The 12,773-nt window shown below is 41.7% G+C and overlaps 1 protein-coding gene across 13 annotated transcripts in view; it reads left to right on the plus strand.

Moving 5' to 3' along the window:
* Positions 1 to 795: 795 nt before the first annotated feature.
* Positions 796 to 12,773, plus strand: part of ABI1 (abl-interactor 1) — a 116,558-nt gene continuing 104,580 nt past the window's right edge. For 12 of the 13 annotated variants that reach the window (XM_011927278.1, XM_011927277.1, XM_011927279.1 and 9 more), the window contains exon 1: positions 796 to 1,135. In XM_011927278.1, the coding sequence (XP_011782668.1) occupies positions 1,019 to 1,135 (117 nt within the window). In that variant the 5' untranslated portion in view covers positions 796 to 1,018. The remainder of the gene's footprint in view (positions 1,136 to 12,773) is intronic. The other variant, XM_011927282.1, reaches the window with a different exon arrangement.

The raw sequence follows: 12,773 nt of genomic DNA on the forward strand, positions 1-12,773 counted from the left end.
TACTCCAGAGGCTGAGGCATGAGGATCACTTGAGTCTAGGAGGTCTAGGCTGCAGAGAGCCGTGATTGCGCCACCGCTACCGTACTCCAGGCTGGGTAAGAGTGAGATCCTGTCTCAAACAAGCAACCCTCACCCCTAAAAAACTGTGCACTTGACTTTAAAAGTGTAGGAAGATTACATGCCAAGGAGAGTCACAGAAAAGAAAAATTAGGACAGGAAAGCCCTACAAGCTATGTATGTTTATTTTATAATTGAGTCTTTAAGGGTATGGAGTATTCGTACTCAACTGGTACCCGCAGTGTCCAGTACACCGCTTGGTAAACAGCTGGCAATCAAGAAATCTTTGCTAAATTTTAAATTAATTGATGGGGGCGAAAGTTCAGAAAGTAAATCTGACTCGCGTTATTTCTAAGAAGGCAGAGGAAGTAAAAATCTAGTTTTCCGTACTCTGTCCCTTGTTAATCCTTCTGTGAATGGATGTCCCTGATTCACTGACATTTCCTAATTAACCAAGTTCTGCCAAGTTTCACATGAAACTTGGGGAACCGATTTCATTCCCCCAGAATCACCCTGTGGCGCCACCTTCCGGAGCTGTGAGGAAACTCCGGACTTCCCCCCAACACCGCCCCCTCCCTCCACCTTCGGTCTCCGCTTTCTGCGCTCTGCCTCGTTGTTTTCGGAGGTGTCTGCGCGCATGCGCTTTGGACGGACAGCCTAGTCTAAGAGAGACTACAATTCCCAGAAGACAGTGCGAAAGAAAAAAAAAATCCCGCCGCCCGGCGTGGGGAGGGGGGAAGAAATGAAGGCTCGCGAGAGAACGAGGTTCAGGCGGCTGCGCGAAGTGGGTGGAGGGAGACCCGAGAGAGTGAGGAAGAAGGGGAGGAGGTGCCGTCCCACAATACCAGGCGGGAGGGCGGGTAGTCGGTTTGTATCCGGGCTGTGAGGTGCTCGGAACCTCGGCGGACCTTGCTGCCTCTGTCTCTTTAACGCGAGAGGAAGCGATGCAGAGGGGTGGAAAATGGCAGAGCTGCAGATGTTACTAGAGGAGGAGATCCCGTCTGGCAAGAGGGCGCTGATCGAGAGTTACCAGAACCTGACTCGGGTGGCGGACTACTGTGAAAACAACTACATACAGGTGAGGCGTGCTGGCGGCCGGCGGGCGCTGGCCGGGTCGAGGACCCGCCGGAGTGACCAGCCCACTGGGCGGGGTGGGGAACTGCCCTGACCTCAGCGGCTGCCACCAGCCCGAGCCCCTACCGCAGCCCCAACCCCAGCCCCAACCGGGGACAGAGCGAGTGGCCGGGCTGAGGTAGTCGGGCTGCGATACAGGAAGTGGCTGTGGTAGTGGAAATCGATGGAAGGGGAGAGAAAATGGGCGAGGGAGCCGGGAGCCCGCCGCTGCCGCAGCCCGGCGCCCCCCTCGCGTCCGCTTTCCCCAGGGCCGGGCCACCGGGGTCGCGCGCCCCCCAGGTAGCCTCCAGTCCGCGGGGCTGGCGTCCCGGAGACCCCCCTGCTGCCGCCGCGCCGCCTCTGCGCCCGGAGAGGAGGTCCGGGACGGGAGAAGGGAGAGGAGAGGGCAGGGACCAGGCTCAAGCCGCAGAAGGGATAGGACCAGCGGGGTGTGTGTTGTGTGTCGGCGGAGGGTGGGGTGGGGGCGATTATGTCAGTTTCAGCCCCCAGAGGGTGTGTCTTTTATTTATTTATTTATTTAAAAAAAATTTGTCATGAGTCACATTACACCGACCTCCCGGAGGAGAGGAGGAAGCGGGTGTGGGGAGTGAGGGAGGGCGTTTGAGAGAAGTTAATCTTAAAATTCCTTTAATTGAAGGTTTGTAAAGCTGCCTGCTTGTCCATTTTCAAGTCGGGTCCCCCCCCCCCCCCCCCACCATCGTTTTCACTTCCGCGCCACCGTAATGTATTCTAAGAGGTTGTTAGGGCTGCTATCATTAATTATCAAACACGAATTGTTTTTAACTCCTTGGAAAAACGGCTTAAATACTCTCCCTTCTCCCAAAAGTTCTTGAACTGTAGGCTTCATAAGTAACTTAAAATAGACTGGTGTCATCGCTGGTTGCTTATTTTCTGAGGTTTCTCCCTTAACAAGCTAAGTAAATGTATAGTATATGAATCCAAATACTCCGAACTACAACGTAAAAATATCAGTTATTGTAAATTAGAAAACTCTTGGGACTTTGTGACAGAATCTTGCTGGTTTGTTCATTTCTTTTTGGATGATTGGAAGTGAATTGTGTGTGGTAGTTTGTTTTGAAGATCTTTAACTGTGTAAACCAACAGTTTGCACTAGAAACAAAGTAGCACAGTCCTTTGTATAAATATAAAGCCACCAGAAATGCTCTTGCTTTTGGTAAGGCAAAGCCAGAACGTGCTTTGAAAGGTTAGGGTTATTGCAATTCAGAACTAAATTATTTATAGAAATGCCTCCCATGTGATTATAATTTTTAAGAACCAATGTTTCTGTGTTGGCAAATGCTTTCCCTCTTTATTTTTAGAGGGAGATGCTGTTTTCAGAATGTTTTGAATATTTCTCAATTTTGATGTTAGTAACATTGTATCTTCAGTAGCACTACTCGGAATTTATCTTCACAATTTTTTTGTCAAGTTTTTACTTTAGGAATTCTTCGGATAAGTAAACTTGTTGAATACCTGCCACATCTACTGTATCACTTTGTTTATGCAAACTTTATATTTAGCCCTTCGAAACTTAAAAATCTAGTAGAAAAGTGGGTATAGTTTGCAAATATAAAAGTGATCTTGTAGTTTATCAATATTAAAAATAGGCAACTTTTATTCAACTTAACATGAAAAGCCTTGAAATTGAGGAGAACCTTAATTTGCTGAAAGTTTTAAAGATTTTTGAAAGCCAAAAGGAGAGCACAGTAAGTTAAATTGCTCCCTTTCCAGAAAAGTTATGTCTTCTCTGTAGCAGTCAGTAGATAAGTACTTCATACAGGGTGGCTTCTTTTTGTTTTGCGTGTTGGGAAATCTGACGAGTATATAGTGTGGTAACTATGTGTTGGCAACTGTTGGTAACTGTAAACGTGTTTTAACCTGTGTACTATTTCTTTTTCAGGTAGTTGTATGCTGTAATGCTTTTTTTACCCCTCTCTGACCCCTTTCCTTTACTCCTCTTGCTACGATCATGTAACTTTGAAGCACTTTAAAACTTCTTTGCTAATATCTCTAATTAAGTCATGTTATTTCTCATACAGTCTCTCACTTTATAAAATGTTAGTGCCATGGTGCAGGCCCCGTTTTTTTATTTTCGTTTTTTGCGGGGGTGGGGTGGGGTATAATTCTAAATCTGACACCAGTGAGGTGTTTTGTTTATACTGGAAAAAAAAAAAAAAAAGAATTCACACAAAGCAATGATGATCTAAATACCTTAGTAGCCTTTATTCATTGGGCTGCATGATCCAGGCCACTAGTTGCCTCCCTAAGGGACTCAGACAGGGTCAGACTCAGAAAGTGATGTGGAAGTTGATGTGGTAGGTGGTGCTGATGACTTTGGTGCTAAGAATGGGGAATGAATAATATTAGAAATATCCATTAGGGTGTCTGTTGAGGTCTTTCTATATCCTTCCTGTGACCTGATTGGGTTATTTATAACTAATACTCTTCATAAATATACCTCTTCTCAGTGAAAGTATGCAGTTGATGTGTGCTTTGAGAATTTTTAAATAAGGTGAGCTAAGTTATTGATTGGGTGATTTTTGTTCTGAGATTCACTTTTCATTTCATTTTTCTATAGTTTGAAAGTGTAGTCCAGTTTAGCTAAGGTGTGTAGCTGAGAAACTCTTTTGGCTGTGGTGCATTTAAGTTCTTGGGGCAGTTTATTAGTTCTTTGGTTCTGTTGGCTTTATTAGATTGTAATTATTAATAGCAAAACATCTGAAAAGATTCTACGTTAAAAAGGACAGTTTTTTTCTTTCTTTTCTTTTTCTTTTTTTTTTTTGAGACAGAGACTTGCTCTGTCACCCAGGCTGGAGTGCATTGGTGTGTGAACACCATTCACTGCAGCCTCCACCTCCTGGGCTCAAGCAATCCTTAGCCTCCCATGTAGCCTCCCACCTTAGCCTCCCATGTAGCTGAGACCACACGTGTGTGCAAGGACAGGGTTTTAAAAGTTGCCATGGGATAAATCATATTGAAAATAGAAAGCGTTTTTTCTTTTTTTCTTTTTTTTCTGTTTTTTGAGACAGGGTCTTGCTCTGTTGCTCAGGCTGGAGTGCAGTGATGCCATCATGGCTTACTGCAGCCTCAACCTCCTGGGCTCTGGAGATCCTCCCACCTCAGCCCCCACAGGTAGCTGGGACTACAGGTGCACACCACTGCTCCCAGCTAATTTCTGTATTTTTTTGTAGAGATGAGGTTTTGCCATGTTGCCTAGGCTGGTCTCAAACTCCTGGGCTCAAGCGATCTGCCTGCTTTGGCCTCCCAGTATGCCAGTATTACAGACATAAGCCACTGCACCTTGTCAGAAGGTGTTTTTCATTTTTTTTTTTTTTTTTTTTTTTTTGAGATTGAGTCTCGCTGTATCACCCGGGCTGGAGTGCAATGGCGTGATCTCGGCTCACTGAAACCTCAGCCTCCTGGGTTCAAGCGATTCTCCTGCCTCAGACTCTCAAGTAGCTGGGATTACAGGTGCCCACCACCACCCTTGGCTAATTTTTTGTGTTCTTAGCAGTGGCAGGGTTTCATCATGTTGGCCAGGCTGGTCTCGAACTCCTGACCTCAGGTGATCTGCCCTCCTAGGCCTCCCAAAATGTTGGGATTACAGATGTGAGCCACCATGCCTGACTGAAAGTGTTTTTGTATAGTATTTATGTAGACATACAGAGGAGACTTTTCCATCTTTGTTTAGTACGAACAGATTGAATTTTTCATGCCAAGGACAGTGCTTAACTTGAACACACATGTTTAGCCAGTTCTCTGTGCTGTACCTTAGAGTTAGTTCATACTGCCTTTGTTATGGGAACTATTTTGGGAAATAGGAAGGAAAGCTGAGTGAAAAGGAGTAGAAACTGCTTAAGAAGATTTGTCAGGATGCAGATTGGTAGGCTGGGGTAAGGACAGAGAAGTCTTCATACAGCTTAACTTTAAAATTTAATTTTATTTTTTGTCTGGAGTTCTACCAGGAGCTTTATTTGGGTTAACAAATATGTTCTAAAGTCTGGGAGTATGAAGGGGATATCATCCCAGTATGTTACTGTGAGCTACTCACTTCAGCTTGCTTTCCTCCTTCTGTGACATTTCCTTCATTAGCACATTTAATCTCAGAAGGCGGATAATTTTTGAGCAGGATCCCTTTGGAGTAGGTAAAAGCTAACATTTCTGATACTGTACACTTTATGCCAGTTTATAAACTGCGTCACTTCTTTTTTTTTTTTTTTTTGAGTAACTGATGGACAATTAGAGGTTCAGAGGTATTAAATACCCAACCTAAAGTTCAGTAGCTTGTATGAGGTGGTGCCTGGAATCAAACCCAGATTTTCTCGATTCCAAATCCCAAATTGCATCTAATAAATCCTGAATTTTTTTTTTTTTTTGATGGAGCCTTACTCTGTCACCCAAGCTGGAGTGCAGTGGCACGATCTCAGCTCACTGCAACCTCCAAACGATTCTCCTGCCTCAGTCTCCCGAGTAGCAGGGACTACAGGTGCGTGCCACTGCACCCAGCTAATTTTTGCATTTTTAGTAGAGACAGGGTCTCACCATGTTGACCAGGCTGGTCTTAGACTCCTGGCCTCGGGTGATCCACCCTCTGCAGTCTCCCATGGAGTTGGGATTACAGGTGTAAGCCACCATGCCCAGTCTGGAATGGGATTTTTTTTTTTTTTTGAGATGGAGTCTCTCTCTGGAGTGCAGTGGCACGATCTCAGCTCACTGCAATCTACACCTCCCGGGTTCAAGTGATTCTCCTGCCCCAGCCTCCCGAGTGGTTGAGATTACAGGTGCCCACCACCATGCCTGGCTAATTTTTGTATTTTTAATAGATACGGAGTTTCACCATGTTGGCCAGGCTGGTCTCAAACTCCTGACCTCAGGTGATCCACCCACCTCGGCCTCCCAAAGTGCTGGGATTACAGGCATGAGCTGCCGCGCCAGGACCTGAATGGGGTTCTTATGGCAACATAGGGTATAAAAACAGTGCGCGAATAGATAAGGGTAGAGGGTAATGTAATTGCCTCTATTTATTGAATACCTACTCCATTGCAGTCTCTGCTGGTTGGTTTTGTATTATCTTTAATCCTTACAAACTCTACACGACAGGCAGTGCTGTCTTACATACGAGGAAATTAGGACTCATAAAAGTTAAGTTTTGTTTAGTCATAGAGCTAGTAATTGGCAGTCAGGACTTCCTTCTGACTCTGGCAGACTCCATAGGCTGTGCTCTTTTCATATACTGTTTCCACATGAATGAATCTGGAACTCAAGACTGGTTTAGGAATACCGTGGAATTAACAGATTAGACTGGTATTGGGCAAGCCTGGGAACCTAACAACTCTTTACCATTGTTTCCGGTTTGTAAATATAAGAAGAGGTATGTTTGTAATTTAGGGACTTGCCCATATCACCAAAGGATGGTAACTTTGGCATCTGAAATGTTTCAGATTACAGAATTTTTTGTTGAATTTTGGAATATTTGCATTATATACTTACTGGTTGAGCATCCCTAATCTGAAAATCTAAAATCCAGAATAGTCTAATGAGCATTTTTTTTGGTGTCATGTTGATGCTCAAAAAGTTTTGGGTTTTAGATTTCCAGATTAAGGATACTGAACGCTGTATAGGAATTACAGGCTAGTTTTTCACTGAGCTCCCTGGATCCTTTTTCCTTTCCTGCATCCTTGCCTGTTTTTTTTTTTCTATTCTTAGTCTGTGTTGCAATTGTGCTAAGAAATTTTGGAGACGAATTTGTAGAGATTAACAAAAAATGTGCTGAAATATTCTGGGTAGATGTGATTTCTATACAAACCAGGTTTGGAGAGAAACAAAGTGATTCAGGAGATTAGGATAGATTGGAATGATTTGAATTCTTAGAATTGCACTTTGAAGTTTGAGTAAAACAGTGGCTAGCAAAGTTAGAGATATAGGTTGGAAATGTAAATGTATTTAACAGAAGGTTAGATAATTTTATGGGAGATCCTTGTTAAATTGACCCATGCCATGTCATTACATGTTTATTCATACTGTTGTGTCAAGGTGATACAGGGCTGGGTAGAGCAGGATCTGACCTAGCATATCAGTTCTTTTTTTTTTCTTTCATTTTTTTTTTTTCTTTCACAATATGTCTGTGAACCCAGCATATCAGTTCTTATGAAAGTTCATATCACATATATCAATTCTTGCTAATACTCTCAAGGTGAATACTGAATATTTTTAGGGCTACATAATATTTGAAAATTTGTATTTAAACTAATGTCTCTTTTTTCTTTTGTAGCTTTAATACTAATAACAGCTTTATATGTAATACTTCTCTCTAGTCCTGGTCTGTTCAGAACCTCAATTTTAGCATGCTTCTGTCTTTTGGAGAGTTTTCTTAGAAAATTGTTGAAATAATCCCTTAGGATACTTTCAAATTTTTCTTATGTGCTTCTGCTTTCTCCAGTTGATTCTGATAGCTCAGGAATGCTAATAGTCCTTGTGGAAAGGAGATATTTAGGCAATTGGGGATCTGCTGTGTGGCCATTTGTACTAACCTTATTTATATTCAGTGAAATTATGTCCTAAGAATTAAGACAGTTAACAGTCAAAAATATGTTAGCCAGAAAGGAAGTGTTCATATTGGGATAAGAGGTTGGACCAAACTCTAGGAGATTGTGCAGATACAAATCTATAAAATCCATGAAAATAGTGTTGTCATGAAAAGTAAGGTAAAAGCTGGGCGTGGTGGCTCACGCCTGTAATTCCAGCACTTTGGGAGGCTGAGGTGGGCAGATCGTGAGGTCAGGAGGTCGAGACCATCCTGGCTAACATGGTGAAACCCTGTCTCTACTAAAAATACAAAAACAAAATTAGCCGGGTGTGGTGATGGGCGCCTGTAGTCCCAGCTACTCAGGAGGCTGAGGCGGCTGAATGGCGTGAACACGGGAGGCAGAGCTTGCAGTGAGCGGAGATCGTGCCACGGAACTGGCAGCCTGGGCAACAGAGCGAGATTCCGTCTCAAAAAAAGAAAAAAAAAAAAGTAAGGTAAAAATGATAGTTAAATGCTAATTTTGAAGCATTTAAAAAGTTTTGATTGGGAGTTTGTATATTTTTCGTAATATCATCTTGTGTTGATTGTAATATTTATTGAAATTATGGTTTCATTGTAGAAGAAATAATAGTCAAACCCCAGAACTACAAACTTTGTAGATCTTAATATTTAATAAGACATCATGTTAGAAATAAGGGATTTTTTAAAAAAGGACGTCATTGAGAAATACGACAATAGGAAAGTAGCAATTATTGAATTTTGTTTTTAAAGGAAATAGTTGACTTGGTCTTTTTAACAGTAAACATCCATCCCTTAGAATGGAGACTTGAAATTTGACTACTGTGTGTCAACCCAAATAAGTACTTTTAACTTTGGATCTATTAATTTTCTCCATTTACAAAATAAAACTTTCTCAGACATAGTTAGTAGTGAACCTGTGTTTATGAAGAAAATCTGTTAATGAGGGACCACACCCAGCTAATTTTTTGTAATTTTTGTAGAGATGGGATTTCGCCATGTTGCCCAGGCTTGTCCTGAACTCCTGGACTCAAGCGATCCTCCTGCCTTGGCCTCCCAAAGTGTTGGGATTACACGTGTGAGCCACCATGCCAGACCAGCACAAATATAGTTTTGAAAAACTTCAATTTACCTTTAATTCACTCATTTCCTCAATGCTTTATAATTAATTTTTATTAATAATTTCTACATTATTTGACAAAATTGTATTTGGCACATTTTATTTTTCCTTCTATGGAAAGGCGAGTGTGGCACTTTTTCAGAACCTATGAGAGATTAATGCCCTCCACTTAAACATCAGAAATGTATATATTACATCATAGAAAAAGGTGCTTTCTACTATGTCAAATATTAGCAACTTAAGAGTTGTAACAACAGATGCTTTTTTTATTTTATTTTTTTTTGAGACGGAGTTTCACTCTTGTTGCCCAAGCTGGAGTACAATGGCACAATCTCCGCTCACCGCAACTTCTGCCTCCTGGGTGCAGTCAATTCTCCTGCCTCAGCCTCCTGAGTAGCTGGGATTACAGGCATGCACCACCACGCATGGCCAGTTTTGTATTTTTAGTAGAGACAGGCTTTCTCCACATTGGTCAGGCTGGTCTTGGACTCCCAACCTTAGGTGATCCACCGGCCTTGGCCTCCCAAAGTGCTGGAATTACAGGTGTGAGCCACCGCGGTCAGCCCAGATGCTTATTTTAATAAGGCAATGCAGAGAAAAGAGTACATGGGTGCCATTTTAGTTTTAATTTTTATGAAGGATGGGGTCTTCTATGTTCCCCAGCTGTCCTTCTAATTCTGGGGTCAAGCGATCCTCCCATCTCAGCCTCCTGAGTAGCTGGTTCTACAGACATTCCCCCCAAGCCCCTCCCACCATGCTCAGCTCACGGGTGTCATTTTAAAATCGTGATTGTTACTCTAAAGTGGGCCCTCAGCATAGTTAGGCAGTCCCACTAGATAACCTCGCCAGTTTATTCTTCCACTTGCCACAAACTATTTTAAATTTTTTATCCCCTTTTGAAATCTGACTCTTTCCTTTCTTGTTTTTTGTTTCATAGAGAAAATAGACTTCATCATGTAAGACCTATAATTTCTTACCACTGCATCTCCAAACCTTCTATCCTCGCTCACCCTATTCTACTTCCTTTTTATAATGGAAGAGAGGCATTCTTCCTCCTAGCTGAAGTCCTAACTCTGGGTCACATTCTCTCCTGCCTTTTCATAAACCTTATGCTCCTGATATATTTATACCTCCTCTGTTTACTGAATTTCTGTTTTCAGAATTAAAACATTTCAGATCGCTGCCATACTTGAAAACTCTTTTGACTTCATATACCCATCTAGTAACCGACCTATCTCTCCTTTATGGGTTAACTAGTTTTATTACACTATTGTCAGCTAGCTGCAGTGGCTCAAGTCTGTAATCCCAGTTACTTGGGAGGCTGAAGTAGGAGGATTGCTTGAACCCAGGAGTTTGAGACCAGCTTGAGTAACAAAGCAGGACCCTGTCTCAAAAAAAAAATTAGCTTAGTCTGTAATCCCAGTTACTTGGCAGGCTGAGATGGGAGGATCACTTGAGCTCAGGAGTTTGAGGCTGCAGTGAGCTGTGTGATCGCGCCACTGCACTCTAGCCTGGGCAACAGTGAAACCCTGTCTTTTAAAATAAAAACAAAAAACCAGGCATGTTCCTCCATCTCTCACTTTTCATTCACTCTTTAACCTGTTGTGTTTCCACTGCTCTCTGAATGCTAATAACCTCCGTGTTGCAAAATTCTTTCTCATTTTAGTTCTCATCGTGCTTGTTTTCTTGTCATCATTTTGCATGGTTGATTTTTTGTACTTTTTTTGAGAAGTTAATCCTTTGGCTTCTCTGATATATGTTTCTTTCATGCTTTTCCTATTACTCTCTGGCCCATTATTCTCTTTTACTATTAAGTATTAAAGTGGCTTTGTATGGACTCACTGAAAACCTGGGCATCTTTTTTTTTTTTTTTTTTTTGAGACGGAGTCTCACTCTGTTGCCCAGGCTGGAAATGCAATGGCGCGGTCTTGGCTCACTGCAACCTCTGCCTCCCAGGTTCAAGCAATTCTCCTGCCTTAGCTTCCCAAGTAGTTGGGACTACAGGCATGTGCTACGACACCTGGCTAATTTGTATTTTTAGTAGAGACGGGGTTTCACCATGTTGGCCAGGCTGGTCTTGAACACCTGACCTCATGATCCGCCCACCTCAGCCTCCCAAAGTTCTGGGATTACAGGCATGAGCCACCGCGCCCGGCTGAGAACTTTTTTTTAGGTGGGTTCTATCTATTAGCATTTACTGTTCTAAAACTAAAACTGAGCAGTTTAAAACATTTATTAATTCATTTAAAGTGATATCTAATGGGTTTATTGTTAACATAAATAATATGTTTTATGAAAAATCTAACCTTAGTTTTCCAAAACAAAAATGTTTAGGGCAAGAGTAACATTAATTTACATTATTGCACATCTCAGTGGCAACAAAATTCTTATATCTGCTTCTGCAGTTAATCTGTTCATTTTGTTTTGGTTGAAGTATGTGAAGGAAATCTGTCCTTACATGGTTATGTAGTAGAAAAAGGGGGACTATTGTAATACGCCGTGCACATAGTTGTGGATAATTTTCTTTGATACTACAACAAAACTTGGTAGATGGTAGTTTCTTAAAGGTTAGTTACAGTGTGGATTCTGAAACCATATCAATAAACATTTTATACTCCATTGCATTAAAATACATTGCATAGGCCATTTGGAAAATATTTTTCACTGAGTTATGCAGACCTTCTGAATGTTGACACATTTCATTATACAATGTGAAAGAATTACAATCACTAATATTAACACAGATTTCACTCGAAGAATTTTCAAGTATCGCAAAGCTTTCAAGTTCACATTGATGGATGCAAGTTTTCTAAGATTGCAGCTTTTGCTTGAAAGCTTACATTTTATTATTGGCAACAAATATTGCCAGTTATTTTCCTTGAAGTGTTAGGCTTACATATTCATTTTTAGGAAAATGTCTGCCAGATGCTGAAGTCTAAATAATCTTAGTTTACGTGTGAGTTGTTTTTGAAGTAATAATGATGTTCCATGAATAATTGGCTTATTCTGCTTGCAAATAAACTGCACAAGTGCTTTTTCCTAACAGGAGCCATCATACTTAGTATGTAGCAGAAGCACTATATGTGTACTTCCATTTTGTCATACACAATATTAAAAGACATTTTCTCAAGGGTCAAGATTTAATAGAACTAATAAATTTTCCTGCTTCATCAAGAGCATTTTAAAGTGAAACTGGCTTTCTTAAACTTCTTTTTCTTCTTTTTTCTGTGGATGGTTGGCAGTAAAGAACATGGTGACTACTAGTATTGTCGGTGATGTTGCCGTGATTGCCTGAGAGGCTACTGTAGTTTTACTCACCTTTGTTTTTGTACCCTCAATTCAAATGTCAACTTAGGAAAGAAAGCAAATAACATTAGTAGTAGTATGAAAGTAATTTTGACCTTGTGGACCCCGTGTAAAGGTCTTAGGAATCCTCAGGGGTCTGCAGAGCACACTAGACAACATTTGGGATAGATGATTGGTTCAGTAGACTTAATACCTTCCTTTTGTGGTAATGGGAGTCAGAATTTTAAATATCTTTGTATACTACTATGTATCTTGAGAATCCCTGACTAATGTAGTTACCATTAAAATAAAAAATGTAAAGTTTCTTATGTAGAAAGTCTTGGCCAGGCGCGGTGGCTCACGCCTGTAATCTCAGCACTTTGGGAGGCCAAGGTGAGTGGGTCACCTGAGGTCATGAGTTCAAGACCAGCCTGGCCAACATGGTGAACTCCTGTCTCTACTAAAAATTCAAAAATTAGCTGGGCGTGGTGGCACGTGCCTGTAATCCCAGCTACTTGGGAGGCTGAGGCAGGACAATCACTTGAACCTGGGAGGGAGAGGTTGCAGTGAGCTGTGATTGCACCATTGCACTCCAGCCTGGGTGATAGAGCGAGACTCCGTCTCAAAAAAAAA

Source organism: Colobus angolensis, unplaced genomic scaffold, assembly GCF_000951035.1.
Source record: "Colobus angolensis palliatus isolate OR3802 unplaced genomic scaffold, Cang.pa_1.0 Scaffold707, whole genome shotgun sequence".
Lineage (NCBI taxonomy): Eukaryota > Metazoa > Chordata > Mammalia > Primates > Cercopithecidae > Colobus > Colobus angolensis.